The sequence below is a fragment of the Taudactylus pleione genome, unplaced genomic scaffold (assembly GCF_031769625.1).
Source record: "Taudactylus pleione unplaced genomic scaffold, aTauple2 ptg000037l, whole genome shotgun sequence".
Lineage (NCBI taxonomy): Eukaryota > Metazoa > Chordata > Amphibia > Anura > Myobatrachidae > Taudactylus > Taudactylus pleione.
This window is the reverse complement of record NW_028284439.1, coordinates 762,501-780,506: the sequence shown is the minus strand read 5'-3', so window position 1 is coordinate 780,506 and position 18,006 is coordinate 762,501. Positions and strand designations below refer to the sequence as shown.

General features: G+C 43.2%; 1 protein-coding gene across 5 annotated transcripts in view; it reads right to left on the bottom strand.

Moving 5' to 3' along the window:
• Nucleotides 1–7,667: 7,667 nt before the first annotated feature.
• NMD3 (NMD3 ribosome export adaptor) overlaps nt 7,668–18,006 on the bottom strand; it is a 65,279-nt gene continuing 54,940 nt past the window's right edge. For all 5 annotated transcript variants that reach the window (XM_088452356.1, XM_088452360.1, XM_088452359.1 and 2 more), the window contains exons 14-16: nt 16,705–16,811; nt 12,123–12,193; nt 7,668–7,985 (exon numbers count right to left, since the gene is read on the bottom strand). In XM_088452356.1, the coding sequence (XP_088308482.1) occupies nt 7,852–7,985; nt 12,123–12,193; nt 16,705–16,811 (312 nt within the window). In that variant the 3' untranslated portion in view covers nt 7,668–7,851. The remainder of the gene's footprint in view (nt 7,986–12,122; nt 12,194–16,704; nt 16,812–18,006) is intronic.

The window sequence follows — 18,006 nt, the reverse complement described above, 5'->3', positions numbered from 1 at the left end:
CTGTCTATCGGTGATCCAGCCGGACACCAACGAAACGGATTTGCCTTCAAGCTGTTGGCGGGGTATAGGGGGAAGGAAAAAGCTTTGCTGTTGGTGTCCGGTTTTCCAAATACCACCTACACCACCATTGTCTCCCTGTGGAGCCCTATGGACCCTGAAGAAATATTTAGCATTTTAAAGTTTCCAAATAACTTATAACACAAAGAAGGCACTTATAGAGTCAGTTTTAAAAGCAGTATGCACCATCCTACCAACATGTATGAGATTCTATAGGTTGATGACTCAGTAAAGATAGCAGAAAGGCTAAGTGATCAGTAGAATCACAGTATGTGGAAGTGTTAACAGTGCATGGTCAACATTTACAAACAAAAGCCTTTTTTTTTTTTTTTTTTTCGTCAAGCCTTTGTAAAGAATGTGAAGACTAAAATTGTAACTTTGCTGTATAGTCTTCAATGCTATTTAAAGTGTATTGCTTACTATAGTATTCTTCAATGCTCTGGCAGACAGTAGAGCAATTCCCAAACTTACGTAGAGTTCAACAATGCACCCACCAACCCCCCCCCCCCCCCTCCAGGATCACCCTTTCAGAAGTTAGCCCCAGTAGTACTCGCTACACACAAATACCCAACTATGCATGCACCAGAGTTTCCGAGTTCCACAGACGGTGGCTGCTTGTTATGATCTCATTTGCATGTTGAGCGATTCTTCTTTCTTTACTGAGAAACTTTAATTGACTGTTGAGGAAGGTCTATCATTGTTACTGCACATTCTTATTCTATAGTAACAGTAACACTTCTCAGCAATGACAGCTGGTCCCTTAAACAACTTCACTTCCACAGACAATAGAAAAAATCTGCATAAGCAGCCCATGTGAAAAAGCCTTCAGATGGAGCCATGTGCTCAGCAGTCATTGCTCAGAGGTATAATCATTTCTAGAGAGCTAAATATTTGAATGAAGAGACATAAGTATTCTCTATGTGCATGCCATCATCCAATAATTATCATCATTTTCCACTGGTTGTTAATGAACATTATAAATCCAACCAATTTTTATTGCAGAAGAGGTGAACACATTTAAAGAAGCAAAACTACTGTTTTCAGCAACTACGGCCTGTATTCAATTAGATTCCCACCCGCGATACTTTTTCTCCTGCCGGACTTTGCCTATATCGCGTTTTGGGTGCGGAAACTTTTTGCGCGCGTCCCAGCGATTCACCCGGAGAAACTTGAACAGGCGGAAAAGTCCTCTCCAAAATGGGGTAATCAGCCTGACACCCCCCCAAAAGATGCACTCACATGGGAGATCACTATGGATACCCCCGAGTTGGCCTGCTGAAGGTATTTGGGGTATTTAAATGGTCTCAATAGGTGCATATTTGCATAAGGGGTGAAGAATAGCATTTAGAAATGTTTTTTTTGGTGAAAATAAATAGTCTAAGCAAATTTTGGGTGCCTGAAAATGGGGGCTAGCATATTTTAAAGTTGCTAAAGTAACGTTTAAAAAAAATAGTGAAAAATGCACCGGCAGCAAGCACCAGCAAAGTAAAAAACACCTGGGTCATACTTGGGGGACCCCCCCGGAGTCTATTTCACTAGTTTTTAAGTTTGTCCCCCAACTTAACTTTTTCGCCCACAAAATGAATGTACTTTTTTGGGGGGGTCCTAAAGTGTTTAATCATTTTTTTTGACACAGATTACATTTGGGGGGACTGTCTTAAGCTTGCACGGGGGTTCCCGCAACGTTGCACCCCCAAAACCGCAATTCTGCACTTTTTTCCGCCTGCTATTCATAAGCAAAACTTATTCGCCGGATCCATTGCATTGTCTTTCCGCCTAGGTGAAAAGTCTTTGAAATTGAATACGGCAAAAAATTTCAGCCTGGTGAAATGACGTCACCTGCGATACTTTTTTACCGAAACGGGATTTTCGCTTCAAATTGAATACGGGCATATAATGTAAACGTTTTTAACTACCTAAAATAATTTTAACATTGTTTCAGTCTGCAATGCAATACTGTACTACAGTATAAAGAACACGAACATGCCAAATCGCTGTTTGTTGTGTGTTAAGTGCCAGTACACTTTAACAGACAGATATCTGAGCAGACAAAACACGTTTAGGTTTACTGTTTAACAATAGTGTTTGTTAACACACGTGCATGGAGTTGCACTTCCTCTGGGCTTGTAAAGATACTCAGTAGGCAATGAGAGCTGCCATAGCCCATGTATTGGCAGGAATATGCTCAGTATGGAATACCTTGCGTTGACAATCATTACGTCAGTGAATATGCCAACGAGAGTGTGCTGGCATTATAAATGGTTAATAAGCTTTAAAAAGCATTACTACTGTGTCAACATAACACCAGCATTCTCCCATCAGAATATGCAGTCGTCATAATGTCAATAAAATGACTGCATACCCCCAGCATGAACCCAAGAGTTCTCCTGTATAATGAGACTCAGAGCTTTAACAGCACTGACACCAATATCATGTGATCATTTACAGCCTATGGAAATTCTGCCCGCACCAACAGATAATTGGCTGACACAGACATACAGCACAGGGGCTGGGGGACTGGCACATCTTACAGATTACTTTTCTCAAAAATGGTATGATTTTTATTAAGAATTTTACAATATTATTTACTATACAATACTGTATTATCAATGTTCGATTAATAACGCACTTTAAAGGGATCCACATACTCAAGTATAAGCCGAGTTTTTCAGCACATTTTTTATGCTGAAAAAGCACCCCCTCGGCTTATAGTCGAGTCATGCCCGCATGGTACGCAGCTGAGTAGCGTACCATGCGGGCCGCGGTGCAGACTGTCTCCGTGACACAGCTGGACCGCGTGTGTAGCGCTGACCGGACGGAGTTCGGTCAGCACTACACAGTGCCAAACACACAGCCGCCGAAGCCGGCAGCTGTGTGTTTGTTGTAATCAGCAGCCGATGAGAGTCTGTCAGACTCTCATCGGCTGCTGCTGCTCCCACTGCGGGAGCCATCTTCCGGCTCCCGCAGTGGGTAATGGGAGAGACGTCGTCATGACTATGTCTCTCCCATAATGCACAGCGGCTGTAGGAGCCAGTAGCAGCATCGGGATCAGGAGCGGGGTTTCAGGTAAGTGTTTTTTTTTGTTTTTTTTAATTACATCTCTCTCTACTGGGGGGCTACTACTGGGGGCACTACCAGGGGGGGGGTATTGCTACTGGGGGCACTACCAGGGGGGGGTATTGCTACTGGGGGCACTACCAGGGGGGGAATATTACTACAGGGGGCACTACCAGGGGGGGGGGAATATTACTACAGGGGGCACTACCAGGGGGGGGGGGATATTACTACTGGGGGCACTACCAGGGGGGGGGGGGATATTACTACTGGGGGCACTACCAGGGGGGGGGGGATATTACTACTGGGGGCACTACCAGGGGGGGGGGGGAATATTACTACTGGGGGCACTACCAGGGGGGGGGGGGAATATTACTACTGGGGGCACTACCAGGGGGGGGGGGGGGAATATTACTACTGGGGGCACTACCAGGGGGGGGGGAATATTACTACTGGGGGCACTACCAGGGGGGGGGGGGGATATTACTCTACTGGGGGCACTACCAGGGGGGGGGAATATTACTACTGGGGGCACTACCAGGGGGGGGGGAAATGTTACTACTGGGGGCACTACCAGGGGGGGGGGAATATTACTACTGGGGGCACTACCAGGGGGGGGGGGGGAATATTACTACTGGGGGCACTACCAGGGGGGGGGGGGGGAATATTACTACTGGGGGCACTACCAGGGGGGGTGGTATTACTACTGGGGGGCACTACCAGGGGGGGTGGTATTGCTACTGGGGGCACTACCAGGGGGGGGGGGTATTGCTACTGGGGGCACTACCAGGGGGGGGGGTATTGCTACTGGGGGCACTACCAGGGGGGGGGGGGTATTGCTACTGGGGGCACTACCAGGGGGGGGGGGAATATTGCTACTGGGGGCAGTACCAGGGGGGGGGAATACTACTACTGCTGGGGGCACTACCGGGGGGGGGGTATTACTACTGGGGCACTACCAGGGGGGGGGTATTACTACTGGGGGCACTACCAGGGGGGGGTATTACAACTGGGGGCACTACCAGGGGTGGGGTATTACTACTGGGGGGCACTACCAGGGGTGGGGTATTACTACTGGGGGCACTACCAGGGGGGGGGGGCATTACTACTGGGGGGCACTACCAGGGGGGGGGGAATATTACTACTGGGGGCACTACCAGGGGGGGGGAATACTACTACTACTGGGGGCACTACCGGGGGGGGTATTACTACTGGGGGCACTACCAGGGGGGGGGTATTACTACTGGGGGCACTACCAGGGGGGGGGTATTACTACTGGGGGCACTACCAGGGGGGGGGTATTACTACTGGGGGGCACTACCAGGGGGGGGTATTACTACTGGGGGCACTACCAGGGGGGGGTATTACTACTGGGGGCACTACCAGGGGGGGGGTATTACTACTGGGGGGCACTACCAGGGGGGGGTAATTACTACTGGGGGCACTACCAGGGGGGGGGTATTACTACTGGGGGCACTACCAGGGGGGGGTATTACTACTGGGGGCACTACCAGGGGGGGGGTATTACTACTGGGGGCACTACCAGGGGTGGGGTATTACTACTGGGGGCACTACCAGGGGTGGGGTGTTACTACTGGGGGCACTACCAGGGGTGGGGGTGTTACTACTGGGGGCACTACCAGGGGGTGGGGTGTTACTACTGGGGGCACTACCAGGGGTGGGGTATTACTACTGGGGGCACTACCAGGGGTGGGGTATTACTACTGGGGGCACTACCAGGGGAGGGATTACTACCAGTAGCTGCTGCATTTCCCACCCTAGGCTTATACTCGAGTCAATAAGTTTTCAGTTTTTTGTGGTAAAATTAGGTACCTCGGCTTATATTCGGGTCGACTTATACTCGAGTATATACGGTAACTACAAATTAATACGGGTAAATGTGTAAATGCCAGGAGCCAAGTGGACAATGTACCTGAAACAGATTTTATTTCTGTTGTGAATACAACTCTATCAGATACAGAATCTTGGGATATTTTATACACAGTTTACAAAAAATATATTGGAAGGGTCAGTAATCATGGTAAAAAGATAATATGCTTTAAATAAGTAGAGTTTTGACAAAAACAGAATTGATCACGTAAAGAATGCCCAGGTTCCCAGCATACTTATGGTGTTAGCGCCATCTGCTGGGATAACCAGTAATCAGGTCTAACTTACTCTCTTCCTACTTCAGGAGTCCAAACATCTTTCGGATAATGTAATAAACTGTGAATTGCAATTTAGCTGAACAGAGCAGAATTCTCCCATTTACTGTAAGCAATTATAGCTTGCGGCCACAAACATATAACCCAACAGTTCACATGTAGCTGAAGATTTCCAGTGGGATTTGGAGGTAAACATTTACTGACAGATAAAATTACATCCTTGTTCTGAAGGCTCCACTTATTAACTGCCCGCTGCCAAATATCACTGATTTCCCATAATGCAGTCGGCAGCTGCTGCCAAAGAGGAAGTGAGGATTTGTGCAGGCGCCAGGTGTCATTTTTCATAGTCTACCTTACTTGCCTGCACTGGAATACCTGCAATAATTAGCTTCACTTTTATCCCTAAGCAATCTCATATCTATAGTGTTATAGAAGCAAACTTTGTTTTGTGGCATTGAAAAAAAATACATTGCAATGCAAAATAAGTAAATAAGCAATCATGACATTTATTATAATTCACAAAGGGAAGCATTTGGGAGTTTGCTAAGAAGTTGATAGTGGCAGAGCAGAAACCTATCTATAATGAAAAAGGAATGCAACATAAAAAGATTCATTTTAGGATGTCGAATACTAAGCGCTACTGCCATCTAGTGGCATTTGAGATGTGTGACAATAACATTTCATGCTCTTGAACCCATTGACTGTCAGTGAGAGATTTAATAAGTGCTGAGAAGCAGCGTTATGGGTCATGAAACCCTACGTTCATCGATTGATAGATCCATAAACTTTAAATCACATCTGTCGTTTGCAAAACAGGTTAAACTGTCAGAGGTTTAAAGCTGAAACAGCACCTTTCAGATGAGAGCATCACAACAAATAGATCACCTCAATACCTAAAGAGGAATTTGCTGTAGTCAAAGAAAGTGATAGATCCTGGTAAAATTCAAGTGACAGAAATATCCGCAAACTAACTTTTCAGAATAATTACAAACTCAAACCAAGGAAAAAGAAAGCAGAATTGGCATACAAACTGATACATAAAAAGCATTCAGTACCTCATAGAATGAATTATCTAGGGTAGTGTTTCCCAAAATCTGTCCTTAAAGCACAGTAACAGCCCAGGTATTAAGGATAGACATAATGAGCACAGGTGGCTTAATTAGTAACTGTTATTTTGAAATAACCATCTGTGCTCAAGCATGGATATCCTAAAAAACCTGAACGGTTAGTGACTGTTAGTGTGCTTTGAAGGCTGAGGTTGGGAAATACTGATCTACAGGATTATGTTGGTTAAATCTGAAAAAAGAGCGGTGTTAGGTTGTTTTTTTTACCTGGAGAAATATTTTTTTTGGTTCATCTACCTCACACTACACTAGCAAGCATGATCTTTGTTTCTAAACTTTATAATGACTAATTTATCTCTCTCTTTTTCCCCACTTTTTCAGCATAAAGGCCAGTTAAAAACAAACTTGACGTTTCGATCCCATAGTATAGGACCTTTGTCAAGCCTTCCACTGGAACATTCTCCCTCAACCAAAGCAAGTACAAAGTGCAACCTGGTATGTAATCAAAAACTGGACTTTATGCTGCTCAAAGTTCAGAGGTTTCTAACTACTGTCCTCAAGTCTCCCCAACGGTACAGGTTTTAGAGATATCCATGGTTGAGCACAGGTGACTTAATTAGTACTTCAGTCAACTTGATTTAATCACCTGTGCTCAACCATGGATATCTCTAAAGCCTGAACTGTTGGGGAGCCTTGAGGACTGCATTTGGGAACCTGTGCTATATTATACATATCTATCTACACACATATATTCCTCACACTGAGGAGAACGCTTGTTATGCATAGAAACGTCAGCAACTTTAGAGCTCTTCATTCATCCGAGTGTTGTCAGCCTGCAGTGATTGCGGTTACCCAGGTGGAGTATCTAGGTGGTGGAAGGCACTGGGTACCATTGTTCATTTTAGGAGAGTGCCTATATTAGGCTTGCAATATCATCTCTTAATATGGTACAGCGTGAATTACACAGGTTCAATGGCTGATAAAAAAAACAGTTGAAATTGAGAAATGAGGCCAGCCAGCAAATTTGTAATTCATGTGTCCCGAATTAAGTGGATATGGCAGATAGTTAAGATATTAATCAGAGAAAATTATGTTATATACCGTTCTAGTCCATTAAGTCATCACTTTTTCAATGTCATCAAGTATTTAGGATATAAACACAGTTTCCACAATTCACCAACATTGTGTCCTCTATGTGATGTGCTTCCTAACAATACATATATTTTCCCATTCTCCAAAGTTCTGTCTGGAAACACCAGCAACGTGTTCTGCATTTACCAGCTCTTTAAAGATGTCAACATAACAAGAAAAATAAATTCCAAACAGCTTAAATATTTGTAATTTTAATATCTGGCAGTTGGAAGGGAAAAGTACACAAGAGCTTAGTGTATGGTAATCCAAGTTCAGAGAGAAATGTGTACAAGCGCACGTTATAGATAGTTCAGAATTAAGTTTTACATATTTTAAATCCTCTTCACTAAAACACACCAGCAGGACGCTTTGAAGCGAGTTTATTCTGTCAGCATTTCCATCCCTTCCCCACCTGTGGCATCGTGAGTAATGTGCAGATCTTCTAACATCTCTGCCAGGCTGATTCTAGGCGCGCCCTCCTCATCAGTGTCACTCTCCACCGCAATGTCAGCCTCTGGAAGAGGAAAAATCAGCATGAGGTCTACATTGGGCGAGACCAAAAGAGAACACACACCGTGCAAAGAGCAAAACGCAGATTGTGAAGTATTTCTAAGGTTTATGTCTGCATTGTTCTAAAAATAGAAATGTGAATTTAAGAAATACACAAGAATTACTTTAAACTTTCCATATATTCAAATACTTGTGATGTTAGAGCTATTTTACATGTTTGCTTACTATTATGTGACAAATATAAATCCATGCAGCATATGTACTTGGCACAATCATTAGCCACTCACACTATGCGTTAAGGTCAGATAGACGAGGCAACAAAACTGAAATCGCAGCATGCGCATGATTGTGGCTAATGGATTGATCAGTATAGATGGGATCATTAAGGGCATGTTGGTAACTACTGGCCAGTGGGCCTGATACAGAGGCGCTCGTAAGCGGCCGCTCGTTCGCTCCGAGCGATGTTCGCACATCTGCGCATGCGTCGTAATGCGCATGCGCCAACCAGTCATTGCGGTCGGAAATCGTGCACTCACAAAACAGCGAGGGCCTGCTAACTTGAGTGACAGAATGAGGCGTTTGTGGGTGGTAACTGGGGAAGGTGCTTGAAAACGGGGAGTGGAGATCCCAACGCAGGCATGCCAAATGGTCAAAACGGGCGTTTAATGAGAGTGCATAATTAACAAAGCAGCGTCATCGGCCAGGTCACTTGGTTGTCTCTTAGCCTGAACTGCTCGAAGTGATTGCGGGAAGTAAAACCTACCACAAGCACTGCGAGCAGTTCAGACGCCTTTCGATGTACTCGATTAATCTAATAAATAGCGGAGATGTTGTATGATGCGAATGGCCAGGGGGCGTCTTTACAAAATAGCGAGCGCATGTTTTGTTCGCTCAGACAGAGGCGTCAACAGACCGCAAAGAGTGAGTGCTCCATTTAAATAGCCGGCCCCTTTTTCTGAACGACCGTTCGCAAATAGCGTTCGGCTCTGAATCAGGCCCAGTGTCCAGTCTTCTTCCAAGCGCACTGATAGACCTCAGTTATGTCAGAAGTGTTCCACACAGCTCGTGTCCAACCACCAACTATGGAAAATACTGGACCTCAGTCCAGTTATTGGGGCCTACCAGTGTGACTGCACCAGTGTGGATGGCTAAATGGTGACCGAATGCATGTAAAAACATGGGTAGACGGTCTATTATCTGATAGTGGTTGAGGCCATTGGCTGGCTGCATTATAACTGGGTCCCATAAGATCTAGGTGGAACTGAGCTGTCATTAATGGCTGAAAACTTCAGAGAGAGTCTCCCAGGAACTATTATGGCGGTGGTTCCCAAACTGGGTTCCGTGGCTACCTGGGGTGCCGCGGGTAGGTGGTCTAGTACCTGAGCAAATTATTTATGGCCAATGTGATTAGCAAAAACCGTGCTGGTGGCTGCCAATCATAAAATATGTGGACAAACAAAAGAGCAATCTGTCCACCACCACATAGCTGAACCCAAGGATGACAGGCGACAGGCAAGCACAAGTTACTTCATTTAATCATTTCTACTAGGGGTGCAGTAAAAAAAAAAAAAAACACCAGATACTAGAGCAACATTATTAAAAAAAAAAAAAAAAAAAAAAGTATGGGAACCACTGTTTTAAGGGATTACGCGAGCACAACCACTGTAGCATATGTCGGATGTAGTATTTCCTCAAAGAGACCCCCAGTGGTCTTATTACAAGGAGTATTTATAGCATGTAATGTTCCATTTTTAACAGCTTTTAACCTTCAGTTATTATTCATGTTAAATTTCTCAGAAGTGCATGACAAGTTCATTTTAAGTATTTGAAGACAATAGTTTGAAATTGATGCATTTATTTTTCAAAGTCTGCTTGACAGTGTACAGAGCTTTTTATGTACAGCAGTGGTGTCAAACTCGGGCCCTTCAGCTGCAGTGGAACTACACATCCCATCATGCACTGCCAGAGTTTTGCTATTAGGGCATGCTAAAACTGTGGCAGGGCATGCTGGGATATGTAGTCCCACAGCAGCTGGAGGGCCCAAGTTTGACACCACTGATGTACAGTGACACAAACAGATCAGCTATATGCAGTCAGCTTTGTATTTATGAAAGCTGCTTGGCAGAGGAGACAGATCCATTTCCACTCTGCAACTCACTGTCGTGCAAAATACAAATCTTTAGTGACATCACATGTTGACATCAGAAAGATACTTCCCATTCCAATGCTGAAGTGCCTGGAATGGGAAGTATCACTTCCCATTAGATGAATCACTAGCATTAGGTGTATCACTAGGACCCCAGGGCATGTGCAGCCCATCTTGGGTCACATTTGGAGATGTCCAGTAGGTGATCTGCTCTTCCTTTTATGGATATTTATTATAAAAAAAAAAAACACAAAAATTTTAGAAAAAAAAAGTCATATGAAAATACAGGGTACCTTTATGACAAAATTACTCAATTTTTTAAAAAAATGAGCTGTCCCCAAGGACAATTAACAGGTTAATATATATTAATAGGCATACTTAACCACTTACTGAAAACAGAAAGAAAATGGAATTGGCTGGGTAAACACCTGGGCGACTTGCCTGCCTACCCAGGGTCCCTCAGTGCGATCGGCTGATAGTTAAGCCAATACACACCTTCCAATCTGCTGCTCGATGTGTCAGCACTGACATCACAACTGGGCAGTCATTTAAATTTGCCGGCCTAGTTGAGATGTCAGGTCACCGGCGGTTCCTTGCAGCAAGTGTACAGGCCATCAGTGGGTCGCCGGTACACAGAGTCAAATGTGTCGATATATCTGCAAGATATATAGGCATCAGTTGTGCTGCAGGGACGATGTGATGTGTCTAATCAACGTCGTTCGCAGACATATCGTCTGTACTCACCCGCTTATGCAGTATGCAATATGTGGTTCATCAGCTGATTGAACAACATATTGCATTGAGTGTACCCAGCAATAGAAGCTCCAATGGCAGCCAATGGTAAAGAGAGGGCCTAGTTGCAGTTCCTGCACACCAACTGCAGTACACAATATTCTAAAAGAATGCCATCTGTCCATTCGTCATTTGGATAGGAAATTATGTGACGTCCACATACCCCTGTAAAAATCAGTCTTATAAGAATGGACAATGCAGGACAGATTTCTCCTCCCCAATAGCATAATAGCATGCATATTAATTATTTATATATATATATATATATATATATATATATATATATATATATATATACACATACACACACATACATATATATACACACACACGGTGATGGTTAGTATTACTGCCTCACAGCACCGAGGTCATGGGTTCGATTCCCACCATGGCCCTACCTGTGCGGAGTTTGTATATTCTCCCTGTGCTTGCGTGGGTTTCCTCCGGGTGCTCAAGTTTCCTCCCACACTCCCAAAATATACTGGTAGGTTAATTGGCTCCCAACAAAAAATTAACCCTAGTGTGTATGTGCATGCGATAGGGAATATAGATTGTAAGCTCCATTGGGGCAGGGACAGATGTGGATGGTAAGATAGTCTCTGTAAAGTGCTACGGAGTGTGTGTGTGTGTGTGTGTGTGTGTGTGTGTGTGTGTGTGTGTGTGTGTGTGTATATATATATATACACACACACACATATATATTATATATAAATATATACATAGATCATTGGCACACTTATACTCAGGTGACCTAATGATAATATTTCTAGGTAAATTAGTGGACTAGCACTAAATGCCAAATAGTTGATTCCAGAAAATCCTCATCCACCCATTTCATACCTTATATAATGGGCTCAGAAAACAAAACAAAAAAAACTTGAATGTAAATGTTACTTTAGTGAACAATCACCCCTGGCAGCACTTGCTCCTTTCCACGTCTCTCCATCAGTAAGAGGGGTATGCTGCCCACATTGCAGCCCCTCTCCAGGATGTATGGGGAGGGTGACATTTTGCCTGTGTTCTTGGACCATTTCACTACATAATTACACCCCTCTCCCATCATCCCTTGATAACAGGTCCACTTTAAACATAAAAATATTTATGTTTATTTAAATATTCATTTGAAAATGGTGCAGTTCCATCTACTGCCATAGAGGGCGCTAAGCTGATCAATAACCTTCTAGGTACATTACACATCCTTACTTTTGTAGATGTTCACATTTTTCCGAATAAGTTCATCTTCCTCAAGATCTTCAAGGAAATCTTGGTATTGTCTGGAAAATACATCAGAAAACGTAATGAAGCTAATTTTACAAAAACACAAGGATGTAACACATTTCCTCTGTAATACCTGTGTTGCAATGAACAAAGACAATTTTGTTTTACTTATTTCTAAATTCCATTCTACTTCTTTTAAAGTCAGCACAAGTAAGAGATCGATTCTTCCCTCCAGAAAGGTCAGGGGAAAGTCTTACAACGCTTTATCCATATATGATGTGCCATCCCGTATAAACGGCTCTGCCGCACAGCACACATCAGATATTTGAACCGAACCTGCCATTAGCTCCCTCTAGTATTTTATTTGCTCTGCTAGAGAATAAGGCAGCCCTGGAATGAGCTCTAGCCTGAGAACCAAGTTTGCCTTTTAATGACAGCAGCTATCACACCGCACTATGCTCACTCCAGGATGGGTTTTCTCTACATGCTAAAGGACTGTAAGCCTACCCAGGAGAGAGTATGTTATGTTTCTCCTACGTCAGTGGGAATCTGTACCGCAAAACACCACCACTAGTGCCAATGGTAACAAGAAGGGTGGGGGTTTAAAGCTGCTTCAATTGCTTAGAACAGGGTATCCATAATTGAGCACAGGTGACTTAATTAGTACCTCAATCAATTGGATTTAACCATCTGAACCAGAGGTTCCCAAATTCCACAATTACAGTCCATATTTTAAGGATATCCATGCCTGAGCACAAGTGACTTAATTAGTACCTCAGTCAATTTGATGGACTCAAGCATGGATATCCTTAAAACCTGGATGGTAATGGCGGAGTTTGGGGAACGCAGGACTAGACGAAAGGGGAGTTTCCAGTAAGTGAAACAAACTTGGGACCTAATTCAGCAAGGATCGCTATTGCAAAGCTGCACGCAGGCTATAGACAATGTATGCACGCAGGAAGCTTTGCAATAGCTTGCAATAATAATAATGAAAATGCAGCAGGCGGTGTATGACACCCCCTGCTGCATTTGCGATCCCAGCACTGTGACGGAGGTCGCAGGCTGACAGCATCCTTGGCGACCATTGGTGGTCGATTGTTGCGATGGGGGACGGCGCTGGGCCCCCGGCCAGCTGAGTAAGCCTCAGCTTACTCAGGCTGGCTGGGTTGTGAGCTCAGGACACTGCGTTGATCAACACAGATCCTGGGCCGGCCACTCCGGGAAAACAGGGCGGACACGCCTCCATTTCCGAGAACGCCGTCCAACCCCGTCCTCCGCCCCTTAAATGCCTCTGCCTGTCATCCAGGCAGAGGTATTCAATTGTCTGCGTACGACAATGCAGGACCCATTCTGCATACTCGCAGAATGGGTCCTGAGCACGGGAATCTGCAATCAGCAGTGAACTTGTAGTCACTGCTGAATCCGGCCCTTAATTCCTTCTTCATTCAATGTCTTACCTAGTACAAGTCTTCCAATAATACATAAAAATGTAGGCACAACATAGAAAGACTATAATTACTCTTGTTTGGGTATACAACGCAGATAACTGTAAATCCATGAACATAAAATAGCCACTTACATGAGAATTTCATTAAGCCAATTTAGTCTAAAAGGTCATTAAATATATCTGACAGGGCCTTTTATGCGTTTATCCGTCCTATTCTGAGTCAGACTGAAGTTGGCCGGGTCGGTCTATCCATGAAATTGGGCGTTTTGTTTATGTGTCATGAGAGTGTCGTGGGTATGTATCAAAAGCGCTGTGCGACCCAGAGTCATGCTGTGGGGAAAATGAAGCCCGTTTCTGATGGCTCTCTGCAGGTGCCGATACACATAACGACAGCTGGTGTACAATCAATGGGAGGCACGGGTTTCACCTGCAGATGCACAAACCCCAGCATTAGCCCTACAGATTGGGCATGTAGCATAAGGTAGTAAATGTGGTTTCCACAGCTGCCCGCACCTACAGATGTGTCCGCATACATCTAGCCTCCTTGCGCGTAGAACAACCCTTCTAGTCACACCATGCCATGGCATTACTCAAGCGTCTTTTTGTGCAACTTTTTACCTTCAAATACGAAAAGGACGCACAAGCAGCTTCTGCTGATTAAAATGATATGCAGCATGCCGATATTCTGTGTGCGACTACGGGTGTATCTGCATGTGAAATACTACATTACAGTGTCAGCGGCTGTAACACTAATGTAGCATTTTGTATGCAGATACACCCACAGAACATAAACATGCTGTATATAATTTTAATCAGCAGAAGCTATTCACATTGCTGTGCGAGTAAGACGCATTTGAAGGTAAAAAAAGTTGCACGAAAAGACTCAGCACTAGCGAATCACAAGGAGCTCCCGCGTTGTGTAGCGCATGGAGGATAGATGTATGTGGACATATCTACACCTACTTTGTATTAGCCAGTATATATCTAGTAATAAAATGTACATTGTATGCAATGTAAGCAGACCGTACGTACCAGTACATAGTGCTTCTCAAACTCCGTCCTCAAGACACACTAACAGTCTAGGTTTTAAATATGTACAGGTCTAAGCACAGATGGTTAGATTAAATTAATTGATGTACTAAGTAAGACCCCAGTGCTCAAGCATGGACAGTCTTAAAAACTGGACTGTTTAGGAGCTTTGGTGGACCGAGTTTGCACCCCAAAACCCCAATTCTGCACTTGTTTTCGACTGCTTTCATAGGTGAATCTTTTTTGCCTATTCCAATGCATTGACTTTCCGCACTGGCGAAAAGTCTTTGGAATTGAATACGTTTTTCGCCCGGCGAAATGACGTCATCTGCGATACTATTCCGAAGAAACAGCCTTTTTGCACCAAACTGGATATGCCCCTAAGTAGGGTAAGGAATAGGGACAGGTCCACCCATACCGCCGATTCAACCAGGCTACATCCAGCAATTTTCAAAAGATCATATATATTAATGTGCTGGATCGCATTTACCTTTACCTTTTTTTTTTTTCCTCCCCTGTATTTTCTCTTCTCCGTTTCACCTCAATTATTTCCACTGTCATTCTGTATTGTCCTATCTATATCCCAACCCTAACCCAACGCCATCTTCAATATTTTTATTTTATTTATAAAAAAAAAATCCCTAATTTTTTTACTTAATTTTTTTTCACTTTTATTACATTATACCTTTTTATTTATTATAATTCACACATATTAGCGCTCAATCTTTCATTTATAAACTGCTTGTATTTTATTGAGCTGCTTTTAAGCACACAAATTTAGCGCAGATAACCTTTTCCACCCGATAAGGTAACACAAGATACCTAAACTCTCATTTACCTAGTCTTAAAAATGTGCTATACATAAAATTCAGGACAATTCTGGATAATAGGTGTGAAATATGAGTGAGATAAAATCCCTAGACTATAGCTAGCAGGATCTTTCCCAAGTCCCGACCTCCCCAGCACACACAAGTACAGTAAACGGATATCCTTTTATTGTAGCTTAGGCTGTGAGGAACGCACTAAGCCACAGTACAGATCATCATTAGAGAGCACATGACAAATGATAATGCTAGTGACAACCGTAATTGTTTTTTTTCCCTACAATCTGCAAAAACAAAAAGTACAATAAAATATAAATAATGGCTACATAAACACATTTAGGTCAATGGAAAGTGCTATACATCATCCGAACAAGCCACTTCAAAGCCATTTGTTTTCATTTGTTTTGTTATCTAAACATGGATACCATACAAGACACAGAATGCATTGAAGAGCTTGTGAAATTAACCTTCAGATCATAAAAAGGTCACTAGAGTAGGCAGAACCCCATTCAACACGGATTTGTCAGGTGCTGCAAAAGAAGAGTGATGGAGTTTGCCGCTGTAGTGAGTGCTTGTATACAATTTACAGTCTAAAGCACATCCAACTATTAATGTGCAATGATTGGGATGTAAGCTTAGAATCACAACCATGTATTTGATACACACACAAAACACACACATATATATATATATATATATATATATATATATATATATATATATATATATATTTTTCCCACAGGTTTACCTTCCAAAAATGCTATTAGGCTAGAGGTAAAAAATAAAGAAATAGGAACAGCACCTAGAAATAGGAAGGTACTAGGAGGGGCATACCCCTGCGCCCCTTGCGGCAGAGAGGTGAGGGAGAACAGCTTTGCGGCGCCTGTCAGGCCAGCTGCGCCTGACGCAGGGTTAAACTCCTCGGAATAATGCATATTAAGTAAAATGTCAAACATTAATGAAGTTATATGAAAGGATGAACTGTGTGTTAAATATAAAAGAATTGAACTTCAGGTTAAACAAGAACAATAAGATTATTTTCCCCTTTTTTAATAGGAGAGATTCTGAGATTGAAAACAACGTGCATTGACGGAGATAAAGAGCTACAGAAACGTAGGGCCAATCTATTTTCCCACTGCTTATGTATTCATTTCAATTTGGAAACACACTGAGTACTAGTACTATTGTATGCATTCTAATATGCATACAACAAGCCTATTAACCTCAGAACAAGCATCTACAGTGTATGATTATTAAACGCACAGACCTTTCGTCATCTGTGTCCATGCCTTCCCTGTCTCTTTCCAACTCCTTCAGCTTCCAATTTCTCCGTCGCTGCCGCTTTGTCCGGTCATAACTCTTCTTGATTAGAACCTGAACGACAGATCAGAACAAACAGCCGTTGAAGGCAAACTATAAACAAGTTCTGCTCACAATGCAACAGATTTGTTTCGATTTATGGCATGTCACTGAAAAGATTTCACTTTATCAGAGAGTAAAAGCAAAAGTTTCAGTCCTTATCACCACACAAGCCATAAAATGGATACCTAATGCTCAACTAATCATGTATGAGCTGACTCTTACAGCACTACACTTAACGGGCTATCCCTGAGTATCTTACGTAAGCCGCCAAAGCAAATAGGGTTGGGTCCCCCCTTAGAAACACCATTACCAAGAAAAGGCAAGGGCAGGTGGACTAGAATTTCCTGCACTGCCTGCTCAGGTTTTGACAAAGTGCCCATCAGGTTCAACCTTTTAGAAATAGTAAGTATGTTGATCCAGAGGAACGCAACGCAAAGCCACAGAAGCATCTGCTGAGTTGGCCGCATAGCGGAGGAAAAATTCCTTCCTGTCCCCATACAAGGCAAACAGATTAGTTCCCTGGATTGAACACCTGAACGGCTTTATTTGGCTCATTATTATAATCATGACAGAAAACTATAACATCTCATGTGCATGGTCCTGCTTCCCCATCTTCCTGTCAACTCCGACCTCAACCACCTGAACGTCCTTATACAGAACATGCAGGAGGCAACATACAACACTTGCTAAAGAACGTTCCTATGATGTCTTAATTACAGTGTAATGCTTCCTCTATGTCCACTACCTGCTCTATTGGTCCTCTATGTCCTTTTTATATGCTCTACTTACTAAGGTGCTGCAGAACTTTGTAAGGCCTTATAAATAAATACTGATGTTCTAGGAAAGCCATTAAATGCAGACAGGTATCCTGTCATTAATAGCACAAACAGCAGTGTATTCCATATACTAACTATCTTCACAGTGAAAACTTCATTTTGCCAAGTCAAAAACATTGTTCCTCCAGACTTAGGGGATGCCTGTTGTCACCTGTACAGCCCTGGGTGTAAAAGGTTTGGTTCCTTGAATAGAATTGTAGATTTTGTTTAGGTCACCACCCGGTTTGTCAGCCTCTCATATTTTGCAGGGGTTAAGTTAACAAGGTTTTTGAAACCTGAGCACAAGTGTCCAAAGCTGTACCCCATATTTATGATGTGGTCTAATAAGAGATTTACCTAAACAGTAAAGCTACATTTGCTATGTTCAGTTA